This window comes from Pundamilia nyererei, unplaced genomic scaffold (assembly GCF_000239375.1).
Source record: "Pundamilia nyererei isolate P.nyererei 1_Seehausen unplaced genomic scaffold, PunNye1.0 scaffold00028, whole genome shotgun sequence".
In the NCBI taxonomy this organism is placed as follows: Eukaryota; Metazoa; Chordata; class Actinopteri; order Cichliformes; family Cichlidae; genus Pundamilia; species Pundamilia nyererei.
Genome location: NW_005187429.1, coordinates 2,061,231 through 2,075,655, shown reverse-complemented (window position 1 = coordinate 2,075,655; position 14,425 = coordinate 2,061,231). Strand labels below are relative to the sequence as shown.

The 14,425-nt window shown below is 42.5% G+C and overlaps 2 protein-coding genes across 3 annotated transcripts in view; one reads left to right on the top strand and one right to left on the bottom strand.

Moving 5' to 3' along the window:
- Window positions 1–431: 431 nt before the first annotated feature.
- On the bottom strand, window positions 432–6,251 carry klhl38a (kelch-like family member 38a). Its single transcript, XM_005728380.1, has 4 exons — window positions 6,040–6,251; window positions 2,273–3,629; window positions 2,066–2,171; window positions 432–1,870 (listed from the first exon to the last, which is right to left on the bottom strand). The coding sequence occupies exons 2-4, from the start codon at window positions 3,626–3,628 to the stop codon at window positions 1,581–1,583; spliced, it is 1,752 nt and encodes a 583-aa protein (XP_005728437.1). The 5' UTR covers window position 3,629; window positions 6,040–6,251; the 3' UTR covers window positions 432–1,580.
- Window positions 6,252–10,028: 3,777 nt separating this feature from the next.
- fam91a1 (family with sequence similarity 91 member A1) overlaps window positions 10,029–14,425 on the top strand; it is a 25,901-nt gene continuing 21,504 nt past the window's right edge. For both annotated transcript variants that reach the window (XM_005728379.2, XM_005728378.2), the window contains exons 1-4: window positions 10,029–10,377; window positions 11,481–11,565; window positions 12,403–12,554; window positions 13,938–13,995. In XM_005728379.2, coding sequence (XP_005728436.1) covers window positions 10,306–10,377; window positions 11,481–11,565; window positions 12,403–12,554; window positions 13,938–13,995 — 367 coding nt within the window. In that variant the 5' untranslated portion in view covers window positions 10,029–10,305. The remainder of the gene's footprint in view (window positions 10,378–11,480; window positions 11,566–12,402; window positions 12,555–13,937; window positions 13,996–14,425) is intronic.

Genomic DNA, 14,425 nt, shown 5'->3' with positions numbered 1-14,425 from the left:
AGACGCTCTGCATGAGGAGAATGTGCCCTGAAGGGTCAAGAGGTTGACACTCACATAAAGAAATGCATTCACTACATTCCAGGAACATCCCAATATTTTAATGGGTTTTGCACTGGTGTTTAATGATGTACGGAGAGAAAATGTGTCACCTGACAACCGGAACATGTTTCTGCATTGATGGTGTTCCCTCATGCACGAGGGGGTCGTGACTCAGCTAGTCTGCAGGCAAATTACGAGCCTGCTCAAAATGAAGACCGATAAGCTGAACTAAGATGCGATTTTGCCACAGCTGATCTGTTTTTATGCGCAGAAAGAATCAATGCAACAAATGAGAAGTTTGACTCTCTCTTTAGTACATAAGCACAACATTTATGCACATCGTACAAGTAATACCGCATACAAAAATAAAGAGGAAGTCTCTTAATGTGCAAGTAGCAGCAATGCATTGTTCAGTTGATTCGTGAGAAAGTCTCAAACATTAAGATGTATACCACAAATTGTCCAACAATGGAGCTACCAAGGGCTGGAGCAAAACACTGAATGCATGCTCCATGAGGGACAAGAGGGCTGCAGGACACAGAGGGATGTAATGGCAATCAAAGTCTTGACAGGTAAGGATTTCTTTGTATGACTATGATTTCCCAAATGAATAAAAAAATGAATTCCAGATCAGTTGGTGTGATTATGTCAGATCACCTTTAGGTTGCCCCTGCAGTCTGATGTAGCCTGTAAACACACAAAAAGTATCTCTAACAACATTTTTTACTCATGGCCGCTCACAGCAGGCCACAGGTTGTCTTTATCTAACGACATTTGCATGCACAGTGAAATATGAATGTAAACCACCATTGAAATATTTGCTCACAGATCTTGGACTGATCCAAAACGTCACATCTTTGCATACTGGTTCTGCCATGTTTTAAGCAGACATCTTAAAAACAGAACAAACTTTGTTGGGTTTTAACTGAAAATCAACCCCCCAAGACTGGAATAAAGAAAAAAAAAGTTCTTCTTTGCAAAACTTCACCAAACATCAGAGCAAGTACAACTTTGCAGTAGCCCTTATTCTCATTAATCAGTTCCCTCTGATACACATCAGGGTCAAGAAGGAATGTATTATTTTTTGACCTATAAAGTGCAAATTATTTAACCAGTTTCAGTTTTGTCAAGAGTTAAGTGCAGCTGCCCTGCAGAGTGACAGGCTGTGTTCAAATATCTTGGAAAATACAGTATTAACACAATTTAGTTTGCTTTATACAAGTGTATCCATCTGCGGAAACAGCTTTTAAAGAGCTGTTTGGATTACATACGTGTCCGAGTAGCTGCCTCTCATCGTTTCTGGGGTTCTCGGTTCACTTCCGCCCCAGGTGCTTAGAAATGACACCTCTGCATGCCAGCTGAGCTCTTCTTCTCTGATGCAGATGAAAGTCAGCCCGACCTTAAATGCCGCTTTACTGAGCTGCGTGAAAGAATGGTGTCACTCTGACATGGTTTCCCATTTCTGTTAGAAGCCAATAAATAATGGCAAAGGGCAGGTGGAGATTACAATAAAAAGGAGCAAGCCGTGATTAGATGGTGGGTCATGGTGGGTTTGGTCTGTTGGAAACGCAGACTAGTGGGAGAGAGCCGTGGTCGAACAGCTTGTATGGCAGAGAACCTTTAGAGGTCCAAACGTCTGTTTTTGGGTCGTAGCACTCGAAGCAGTCCGAGTCCTCGATGACGTCGTGGCCATTCAGGATGCGTCCACCTGTGACGTAGATCTTGCCGTTGATCACTGTAGCACTGTGATGCATTCGTCGCTCCTTCAGGTTCTCACACTTGAAGAATTTGTTGGCTTTGGTGTCGTAGGCAATCATTCGCGTGGTGTACCCTGGAGATTAGATGGTTGGTAAGTCATAGTAAATTACATATAGTAAACAAATCCCAAAGTCGACCAAGCAGGTCGAAATATGAGTCAAACTATATTATAGGCAATATATTATATATAGTCCATATTTTAGCGTAAAACAGCTGCCGAGAACAACATTTTTTTCTCAGTTTTTTGAAAGTAAAAATGCGTCCTTACCTCCTATGATATAGATCTTGTCGTCTATGACGGCGGCGGGAGCACAAACATTTTTCACAGTCCTTGTCTCTAATTTGGACCACAGATTGCGAGCGATGTGATACACCTGTGTAACAGCACAAACACCATCAATCAGCCTTTTTGGATTTCCTGAGCATCGCAGGCTGTTCTTCACTGAATGCTAACTTTGACTGAAGCCTTCCTTACCTGAATCAGCCTGACTGGGTTCTGCATGGCGTCCTCCCCTCCAAAAACATAGATCTTCTGATCACTGGCTGCAACAGCTGGATGAAGCACGGCTGTGGGCATGGGTGCCATGGCCTCCCACTGGTTAAACATACTGTTATACCTCTCTACTGACTGAGAGATGCGCTTATCTACACCGATGCCTCCTAACACAAAAATAAAGTGCAGGTATGAGACGCTTTGGTGGGCATATCGTGGCTCCAGCATGGGCTCGGCAGTCCTCCACTGGTTGGTTTTGAGGGAGAGTGTGTAAACTGTAGCGCTGACCGAGCTGTCGCCTGATGCCATGCAGAGGCTGAGCCCGCCGAGGACGTAGAGGATACTGTGAATGCACACATAAGCAGCTTTGTAGAGGCGCAAGGGGAGCTTGGCCAACCACTGCCAACGCTGAGTCCTTTCGTCATAGAGTAACGCTTCCCTTGAAGTCTGTTCGTTGTTTTTGCGTCCTCCAACTACCACCAGTGTTTCTCTGCAGGTATAACGTCTCGGTGTGGTCCACAGAGGCTTCAGCTCACGGCTGCACTTGGCGCTGACTGTAAGCATAAGGCGACGGACTGACTCGATTATCTCAGTGCAAAGGCTGGAGCTCTGCACCAGTGGATCATTGGCAATGAACTGGAAGAGGTAAGTTGGGTGGATGTAGCGCAGACGGACTTTCTTGAAGAGATCGTGGATTGCGCCCCTCCGTGAGAACGGGTCATGGTGGATCCACGCCAGCAGGGTCTCAAACACTTGTTCCTCCTCAGCACAAAGTCGGTCGTCTTCTAGGTAACACATGAGCTCTGGGAGAGACAACTCACAGAAATCTTCTGTAGCGGCCACATCAGAGAAGGACCTCACAGCCATCTCCTTGGCCCTCTCCTTCAAGCTCTCACAGTGAAGTATCTCAGACAGTCGGATCATGCTCAGGCAGTTTTCCGGGCTCAGCTGCTCCTGGAGGAACACAGAGCAGGCTTCAAAGAGGCTTCCGTAATGAAGCATGGAAGCTGCCTGCATGAGTGGGAGCACAATGTCCATGGTGATGGTGATGCAGCCCGTATAAACATAGTCCACAATGCCAATGAGCACATTTGAAGAGATTCCCTTCAGATTCACGCGGGCCTGGCTGCTCTCCAGAAAGTTACTGCAGAACATGGCGCGGAAGTACGGGCTGCTGGACACCAGGACGTTCCTGTGGCAGGGGATCTCCTGGTGTTCAGTGCAGAGCAGGACGTCCGTCAGGATACGCTCCTGCCGGAGGACGTTGAGCTTTGCGAGCAGGTGAGAGGGAAGTTCAGCATCTTTGAAAGAGAAAACATCTTGTGGTCTGGTGGCCATTCTGCACAAGGGATGACAAAGCAGGAATCATTTTGTGACTGATGTCGTATTTTTGTTTTCCAATGGGAGAAAGTGGATGACCGACTATGCTGATGATGTGTGATGTGATGATCTACATAAATATTAGTGACGACCACTGTTTTTAAAATTTGCTTGCATCTTACTCTCTGTGTACCATCCTCCTCTGTCACACTAACCATGTCCTTCACTACATCCATCAAACATTTTTGTTTTTCCTCTTTTCCTCATGTATTCCTAATATATCCAGTGTCCCTCCTCCTCTGCACGTGTCCAAACCATCTCAGCCTTGCACCTCTAGCTTTGTCTCTAAACTGCTCTACCTGAGCTGTCCCTCTGATTTCTGGTCAGTCCCAGTGAAAATATTGACATCTTTACCCTGCCACCTTCAGCCCAGTCTCCTGTCTCTTTGTTTTTGCCACCATTTCCACACTAAACATCACAGCAGGTCTCACTACCATCTTGTAAACCTTCACTTCACTCTTCTGTCACAAATCACACCTGACACTCGTCTCCACCCACTCCACCCCGCCTTCACACTCTTCTTCACCTCTCTTGAGCACTGTCTGTTGCTTTGGATGGCTGACCCCAGGTTTTTAAACTCATCCACATTCATGACCTTTTACACAGCTTCACTGTTACATCCGTCTCCCTCTCATCCACACACATTATTCTGTTTTGCTCCTCCTGACTTTCGTTCCTCTTCTCTCCAGTGCATACCTCCACCTCTCCAGGCTCTTTTCCACCTGCTCCCTCCTCTCACTACACATCACAATGTCATCTGGAAACATCATAGCTCATGAACTGACTTCATCTGTCAACCTGTCCAACACCACTGCAAGCGAGAAGGGACACAAAACCAATCCCTCATCCCACCCCCACCTTGAAACCATCATTCACTCCTACCATACATGTCACCGGTGACCTCATACATGTCTGCTGCTCCTTTCATATGCTTTCTTTAGCTCCACAAAGACACGGTGCAACTCCTTCCGACCGCTACACCTCTGCTTCACATCTGTAGAGCTCTTTCTCAGCATGAAGCCATACTGCTGCTCACTGATCCTCACATCTCTTCTTATCCTAGCTCCAACAAGTCTTTCCTCGATCTTCATAGTCCGTCTCATCAGCTTCATCCCTCTGTAACCCTTGTTCTTGAAAATCAGTACCAGTACACTTCTTCTCCATTGCTCAGTCATCCTCTCACTCTCCAGGACCGTGATAGCTGCCCTCATTTCCTCCTTTCTAATCCTCTCCTTCCTGATTTACTAACCGTTCTCCATCCATCCTCCTCTCTAATATTCTTTATTCATGAGCTCCACAAAGTGCACCAATTAGATTCACAAGTGTGATTTTAATAAATTTGTATTTGCAACAACCTAATCATGCATGCTTCGAAAACCGTGTGATCTGGTTCATAACAAAGCCTTTCACTTATTCGTCTCCTCTCAAACTCTTAAACCTCCCACGTAGCAGCTGTCTTTAATGTGAATGACTGACACAGATTTCTGTTCCAAATCCTGTCTAAATGATCTCACAGGATTCGTGTGCCATTAGGGCTTATTTCAGTAATCAAGCTGCCCATCATCACTAACATAAACAGAACTGTATCAGCGGACCATCTGTGTTTGTCTCTGCAACCCATCTCTCTCTGGACTGGCCTCACAGTCTCTCTTGTTATTTTTTCTATATGTCATGTTTTCTCTCTTAGTCCCAGTGTGTCTCTCTCTGGCTGGAGGGTTTGTGGTGATCCTATTGTTTAAAGAGCATGAATTTCATTGGGCTATTAGCAACATTAAGTCTTCAAATCATCTCCGTGCCAGCTACCGATTTACTCCCACTTACATGGTCCAGCCTGTCTGATATATTTAGACCACTAATCATTATTGTATATTATTAAATGCTAATAGCTGTGAGTGGCATTTCACGACTGGGAGTTTTAACTCAGACTTCAAACAAGAGCTGCTGGTGGAGCTGCAGAACCTCTCATGATAAACTGCATCTGAATTTAAAAATAATCCATCTGCACCTTAATCACTTAGTCAACAGTGGTGATGGTGATGAATTGATCATGTATGCAGCTTAAATTATTACACTTTTAACAGACAGTTTATAGCATGGCATCATATTTTTGAGAAACATTTCCAGTCTAAATAAAGAAATGTCATAAAATGCAATGACTCACTCCTTTAAATGCCCAATAAACAAGAGGAAACGTTTTAACCAGAAAATATAGATTCTTAACTAAGAGTTATGCTAATATATAAAAGAAATTTCACATTTGAAGATTTAATAATAAAACTGGAGTTAAACTGAGGAGTTTGAGACAAACATCTGTGTGAACAAGATGATTCCAGTTCATCAGCAGTATCTGTGATTAGCTCAGCCCTTACCTCCTGTCCTCGGAGGACCAATATTATCCAAAGTCGTCAGTCTTGACAGAAAAAAAGGATTAATTCCAAATGAAAGACAGTTTAAGCATTACCCAGAGAGAAAATGGGTAGTGACTCAGGGAAGGGTTTCCAGTTAGGCGCTGTGGAGATTGCCATGAGGCCACTGTGTACATTCCTACAGCTAAGAATAGTATCCTGGGCCACTGTGACTCCAGCCGGGCCTCTCATGTGACACAGCGCTGTTTGGTACCCAGCTGCCAGCTTAACAACTCAGCCAGGGTCCAGTGGAGGGAGTGTTTACAATAGCCGCAGGAAGGGGAACCATCACAGGGTCCTGACTCAGGCATTGTTCCCACCCAGGCTGGTCTTTCATCAAAGTGTCCCCGAGCTGCTAACCCTTGTCCGTCTTCTAGTGCCGTCCAAGTTCATCTCTCCTCCTCCTCTTCCCCCTTCCTCATGTGTGTAACCCAGGATGTAGTCAAATATAGAACGGTGCTGATGGGCCACTTTGATCAGGAGAAACAGCTGTAAGAACTGGGCTCAGTTTTCAAGGTGTGGTGGTGTTTCTGTTAGTGTCCATGAACGTGCACAACTGGACGTGACCACTGTTGCTATTAATCACCCGTTTGACAGTTAACTCGTTGCACTGTGTGTGTCAAATCATCAAGAAGTATTTGCCATACCTTTAAGAGTTGAGCAACCAAACGTGGAGGTCCACATTTATATCAGATATCATGAGGTCATCATGTTGCCAAGCAACCACTTAGCTTGGCAACATGATGGCTAAAATGACCCATTACTGGCATTTATGCACCTATAACACCTTATAAAAGTGTCATATAATTTTTATTTTGCATCAGTAACATCTAATTTCTATCCAAAAAGGCTGAATTATGTGTAATGATGTCATTATGTTGCCTGACAACCACATAGCAACTGGCCAAAATGACCTATTATTAGCAGTTATGCATCTCTAAGAGGTTATAAAAGTGTCATATAATTTTTTATTTTGCATCAGTAACATCTAATTTCTATTCCCAAAGTTTAATTATGTATAAAATGATGCATAAAAAATGCAGGCTACCTGTTTTGTAGCATTTGTGCACCTGTAGCATCTTATGAAACCATTCTTTTCTCTTTTTTATTTCACGACAGTACATCGTGAAATAAATCCACAAAAGCTAAACTACATGCCTGGCAATCACCTAGCAACGGGCTACAGTCACTCATTTTTAGTACATAAACATCTGCCAGTCTATTTTTAAAAAAAACTTCTCTCTTTGTGATTAAGTATATCACTTTAAAAACAACACAAACGGACCAAAACTTACTAGCATGAGCATGTACTAGTTTCAAAAATACATGCAAATTTGAAAGCACAGAATACATTACAGAGAAATGTTTTGTTGATAGCGATCGGTGACTCTGAAAGTTGAGGCCTGGACCTCAGTGCTTTAGCAGGTGGAGAGTTAACTGTGAGGCTCATAAAATTACAAGCAGTTTATTAGTTAATCACTTTTTGTGACCCCCCTGTGTGTACTCAGAGTGTGAATGAGTCTTACAATAATAAGTACTGTCTCTAGAGGAATTACATGATCAGTACATAAAGAATAGCTGTTGTAAGAAATTTTTAAAAATTGATTATTAGACATTACTTAATAAAACAAGCTGCTGCTGCTGTGAGAAGACATCATGTGAGATGGTTTGAAATGTAAATAAAGTTGACAGTTTGTTTCCTTTCTTTTTTATTATTTACATTAAACACAAGCAGAGGAGAAAAGCTCAGGGTTACAGAAGGTCTGATCGCTGTTCACAAAGCAAAAATGTCCTCTGCAGCTCACAGTAGTAATCAGGTTTGGTATTTATTTTAAGGTGAGTCATTGTTTGCTGTTGCATGGCTACAGCAGATCATACTTAGGCTTCCCCTTGCTGTTAAATTCCACTTTAGCCCCTGCACATTAAAGCCTTGAGACTATGAAGAACTTTAACAGTATATTTTTAAAAATGTATATTTAATTCAAAAAAAGAAACACTATTCTTCCACCTCTATGCTTCTAGTTTAGAAACAATGTGTGTTTTCACAGCTTTTATATCATACTGTAGCCTTAGATGAGGTGTTTCACAAGTAGACAACGCTTTATTTTAAGAGATCACACGCCAGAGAAGGCTGGGGAACACGGTTACAGAAATAGGGTGCAAAGATTTCCTTTCTTTCAGAGATCAGATTGAGCCTCTTGTGATATTTTTTCAAATCAGTCTTGTGTGACTTTACAGAGACATTTAAACCTTCTTTTCCTTATATTATCTGTGAGCTATAATGTCATGAGGATTCTCAATCTGCAGCCCCTTTCTGCACTCCATGGAGTTATGCCGGTTGTCTGCCAGGCAGATGAATTACTGTCATGTTTGCTTAGCGGCATATGACAGGGAACTGAAGTTACATGCAGGCAGATTGAATGACATAGCTGCAAGAAAGTGAGCTGTCAGCAAGCCAGATATCATGACCCAAGAGCAGAAGCCACTTTGGTGTTGCAGTGAAATCTTACACTGAGTCACCAGTCACTAAGTGATAGTTTCATGCTTACACGTCGGATTCCTGTAAGAACAAAACTGCAAATCAAACAAAAAACAACTCGTAAAAGCTCCAGGTCAGGGTGCAGGGACAGATTTATGATTTTCTATTTTTAGTTAATCATACCGGCTTCAAACCTGAATTTTGCTTTTGTTTCCACTGCTGAACAATGATCACATTAACCACTCACTGAAATATTAAAATATACTGTATATATTTTCTGACCAGAATAAAGATATGATAACAGACCTACTGGGACAGAAGATATATTATCACACTAAAGGATTTTTTATGGTGTGAAAATGAGAGAAAGACAGATTGGGGGACCTAAAAAATGAATGAATTTCTTTTCCAAAAAATTAGCTCAGGTGATAGAAGTGTTTTAACAGATCATTTTGGCTTTGCACTTTTATGTCTGACAGGAAAACGATGGCAGCATTTCCAGCTACTTAAGCTAATTATAATGCCCTGTGTTAAAGATGACTGTGTAGTTAAATCCACATCAATCCAGAGTTGTGCAGATGCAAACCTGACAATCATGTAGAACAAGAGATTAGAGGCGATAATTTATGTTTTTAACCACATTTATCTGCAAGTATTGCACTGTGTTTTATTGTATTGTCTTTCTGTGAAGCTAGAGTTGCTCATAAGTGGGACAATGATACTATGACAACATTTTGCCGACGGTTTGTGAATCTGAATGTTAGATACACAGGGGAGACTTGTAGAAAAAAGTGTTATGAGTACTGAAATTGGTTAGAAATAATATAAACATACATGTACCAGACCATTTATCAACACCAATAGTATCATTATATGCTACATCAAAATATCTAAGTTTGTGTGTATTATCATAAATTTTATATTTCAATAATGTCTCAGTTAAATAATAACCTCTTTTGACCCCCCCCCCACCCCCACTCCCAGCTAATACAGTGGAAGCAATAATAAGATACTGCTGTATCAATATTTTGACCCACACTAAATGCAAATACTCACAGTATGAGTGTGAAAAATATGCTCATAGCCTACAGACATATATAATATTTACTCCAGTTTGAGCAGGATTCCAAAAACATGCAGAGCCCTGCAGGCTTAGACTATTCCTTAGACTTTTCCCTCAAACAAAAGAATATCTTTTCTGCATCATCAGTGATATGGACAGGCTTTGGGAGATGGAGGCCCATCCCAAAATGTCATTGGGATGCCCCCCCAGTCAAAGTGGCCCATCCAGTCAGTCAGACCGGCCCTGACTTTTTGGCTTCACGTCTTCATTAGGATTAAAACAGGCTGCCGTGGGGGTGGAAAATGCTCCACATGTGCTAAAAATACTAAAAATAATGCAGTAATAATCGCACTTTAAGATAAACCATTGATTTGGACGGCGCTAACATCATCTCTCATTTGAAACTCCGCTCTCTCCTGCTCCATTCAGGTCCACGGTCACTCCTCAACAGGAAGTGACGAAAGTAGCCACGAGCGTGACGAACGGCTCTTTCGAAAATACAACAAGGAAGTTACGGTTTATTGTGAAGGAAAATAACCGCTGGAGAAAAAAAAATTCTCCTCAAACCGGGGGTCCCTTCGCTCGGTTGCTGGGTGTCCGGGGGGGGCGAGGTCACCGTGGACTTTCCCGAGAGCCCGTTTCCGATCGTCTCGAGGAATTCTACTTGTAGCCAGCTAGCTAGCTAGCGATGAACACGGACGTGGAATTTCACATCAGGCAGAATTACCCGTGGAACAAGCTCCCAGCTAACGTCAAACAGGTACCGACTTTTAACGTTTCCTGTGGGCACGGAGAGAGGGGGGACACCGCAAGGGGAACCTGTCAATGTCACCGGGGCTGCTCTCTGTCATACTGGCAGCTGTCAGTGTCGCACTGCTCGCTCCCCGTCCTCTGCAGGGCTTCACCATCCAGCCGGAGCCATAACTGACCATCATTACACTCCAGCTACTGAAGCCACACTGGCATCACATGACAGTTTGTTTGATTGGGTGGGGGTGGGGGCACCACATGATTTTAGAGCGTGTATGTCACCTGCAGATACGGCTTTTACGTATTTGTGCCTGGTGCATTTAATGCTATTGAAATGTGCTGTTACAGTTAGTCAGTCAAATGCATGATCCCCCCTTCTCTTCTTGTGCCACTACGCCAACATGTCTCGGTGAAGAGGAGGTGGGTGGATGAGCAGTTTGAGCTGCTGCATCCTCATACACCCTCTGAAAAGTTGGATTACTCATCAGAAACAGTGAGACTCCAGGGGCCCCTGGTGTACACATCTGGCCTGATGTGCACAATATAACAAGTTTTCTCTCGCTCAAAACAGCTTTAGATACAATATTAAGCTTATGCCCCAATTCCATTGTTAATTTTCCTTTAATTTAAAATATCTCTTCTCATTTTTTGTGTGAGTTATCATGAATCCAGGCGCTACTGTGGCTCTAAAACCTGTGGATTACATCATGACACATAAACTGTCCATTGAGGATCAGACAGGTCATTGCTGATATCTGATCTACTTAAGGTCATTATTGGTCCAATACCAACCGGTGTATTGGCCTTGTAAGTAACTAAAAGTATGCTGTAGGTATGTGCTACCAAAATCAAGCACAAGACGATGCTTCTTGCTTTATTACCTACCTCTTAGCCTGTGTCAAATAATTCAAATCCCTCATTGCATCTTTGCAGTTAATGTGGTTTCACACGTTTCTCAACACATATGACATCACATCTAATAGCAGGAAATATTCCAGTATGGAAAAATATTTCACAGACAGCTGGAGAACAGGAGGTTTAAAAGAGGCCCTGTTTGGTTTCATCCCCTGACACATTAATGTGGTTGACCTGGGCATTTTCCTTTCTCTGCAGAGTTTGGGGAACTCTCAGCGCGAGTATGAGAAGCAAGTGCTCCTGTACAGCATCCGCAACCAGCTGCGATTCCGCAATAACCTAGGTGAGCAATATTATCCCCCCCCCCACACACACACACACACACACACAGACACATTCAGCAGGGGTAAACATACAAACATACAGGGTGAGCTACATGATGTTTGAGTGTTAGATTAATAGACAGACAGTGGTTTGTGGCAGGATAAATATAACCCCACCAGAGAGTGCTTGATGATGGGCAAAAACTTTCTCACCATATCACCTTGCAGAGAAACATACCCCAGTGCTATTTTATCATTGCAGTAAGACTTCTGATTTCATAAAAGTCTATGGGAAAACAGCACTAAGGTTCATGGCTCTGTGACCTCAGTAAACACTTCTCTGATGGAACTGTAATCCCACTCTCTGCTTTCAAAGCAAATTCAGCAAAACACAAAGTTTATTTTGTAAATTATGGTGATAATTAGGAGGATAAACCAGGGCACGGCTATTGGATCCTGCTTGTCAGTTAGCGAGTGAGCATGCAGTGTCCTCTGGTTCCCATTTAGAACTAACTTTCACTCATTATGTCAGGTTTCAAAAAAGTTACAGCAAAAACAGGAAGCACACGGGTTAAAAATGGGACTCCACTCACCTGTGGGTGATGTCTTATTAGCTCTGTCCATGTTTTGTTCTGCTTTTGGTGTTGATCATAGGATTATCCTTCATATTTGACCCGAAAAGGTAATATACAACTGAAAATACTTGTACTGTTAATAATCATACAGTGGCTAAACATGTGTATGTACCTGTATAATAAAGTGCATTATGTATTACATCGAATCACTTTAGATGTGATGTTGATGTAGAGAGATCGTTTCTGTATGTACACTCTGACTGCTGTTTGTTTTCTGAGCAGTGCGCCACGTGAGGAAGGATGAGCGCAAATATTATGAGGAGCTTCTGAAGTACAGCCGGGACCACCTGATGCTGTACCCCTACCACCTGTCTGACATCATGGTCAAAGGGCTACGAGTCACCCCGTTCTCGTATTACATAGGAATCATGGAGGTAAGCAACTCATGCTGCGTTGAAGAGTGCAATACCAGAGCATTAACTTTGCTCCCATTATCATAATCTCTGTGAACAGCCTCTCGTATACCTGAACATCTGTCGTTCTGTCAGTTCCCGTTGGTTTTAGAACGATGGGGCAGGTAAACCCAGAGGAACAGAGCAGACATACTTATTGTTCAACGGCAAAGGTTTTCTAATTGACTGGAAACATGCAGTCTCTGTTCATTTAAAATGAACAATGTCTTCAGTTTTTGGCATCCCTGGGAATGAATGCAGGAACTGCAGGGACAAAACAAGGACTCCAAAAGACCAATACAAGTAGAGGGATCTGAGCTTTTCACAGCTCCCAGCTGTTTAGTTCAGTGTGCTTTTGTTGCATGAATAGTACGAGTATACGGCATTGTTTGGTACACCTGAGTAGATGTGCTGGATTATTATGGTCACCTTGCATAAAGGATAAATGGGTGTATTGTCATTGGTTAGAATGATTGTGTGTTTGTTCATTTTTAACCTAAAAGGTAAGATTAAGGACGTCATAAGACATTGTGTAGCTTTAGGGAGGAATATGCTATGTTTCCTATGTTCCCCAGATCTGTCATCAGTCAGGCACTAGGTGTCAGTCAGCGTCTAGTAAAGGCTCATCTACCAGCTCAGGGCCATGCACAGGATTGATCCCAGGGCAAACACACCCGGGAAAAATCTTTGCTGTTTGCTCTGCAGTCAGTCTGAGCTTTGCCTGCACGACAGCTCAAACTCACTGATAAAGCAGAGAGAACCGGTCTGTCAGGGAGAAGGGTTCTCCTTGACTTTTGGCATTTTCATTTAGATTGCAAAGACTGAGCTCTTGTGTTCATGGGACTGGAGATGGAAAATAATGCATTTGTAATTGAATTACTTCAATTTTGTGGCTGACTACATAGTTGGTGTAATTCCTTTATACAGCCTGCTCTCAGATGTATTTCCATTACCACAACTCTGTGTGCAGATACCAACTGTCACATTCGATTGTTCCACATTTAGTGTACTTCCCATTTCATAGGACAGATGTGGCTAATGTTCTTTTACCTAACCTATAAATACACATAAAGGAACAGCATTTATTTTTCAGCTCACTGAGAGGGGTTTCACCCACTTTCTGCTGCACGCTAAACCAAACTTGACTGAGCTTTAGTTGTGACCACTAAATTGCCAAAGGCTATGTCATATTCTGATAATCCATCTTAAGCACTTAATGAAAACTTGGAGTCGAAATTAGCACGGCTGCTCAGATCTGCTAATCCTGTTATTAATCAGAGACAGGGGACATAGAAAGGGGAGAACAAAATTAGTTTAATTCTTCTTTTTTTCTCCTTTCTCCTCTTTTTTTCTTTCCACCTCCAGGATATTATGAACAGTGAGAAGAGTTACGACTCTTTGCCCAACTTCACTGCAGCTGACTGTGAGTTATTTTTCTTCTCTTCTACGCTTATAAAATGGCTTGACTGTCTCTGGCTCCCCAACTTTCCCAGTTCTTGTTTAATTTTTTTTCTTGTTGATTGTTTATTTTTGTTATTGAATGGTTATTAAAGGATCCAGAGTTTAGGAAGATTAGGTGTGAGAACAAGAGTCAGGAGCTCACTAGAGAGGCCTTTCAAACCTCTTTACAGATCTTTTTCGGTTGCGTGGCTTTTCTGTGTTATTCTTGGTGCCTATCACTTCCTTTGTACTTGTGTTACCTGCACCAAAACTGATCTCTCATTAATTTCTAAGATGATTGACAGAAAGTTATTCATTAGCTATTTTGATATTAAGTTAGTCGTGTAAGTAATTTCTTCTGGCAAACATTCATTTGTTTCGGCATTTCAGCATGTCCTGATCTCCCCCCCCCC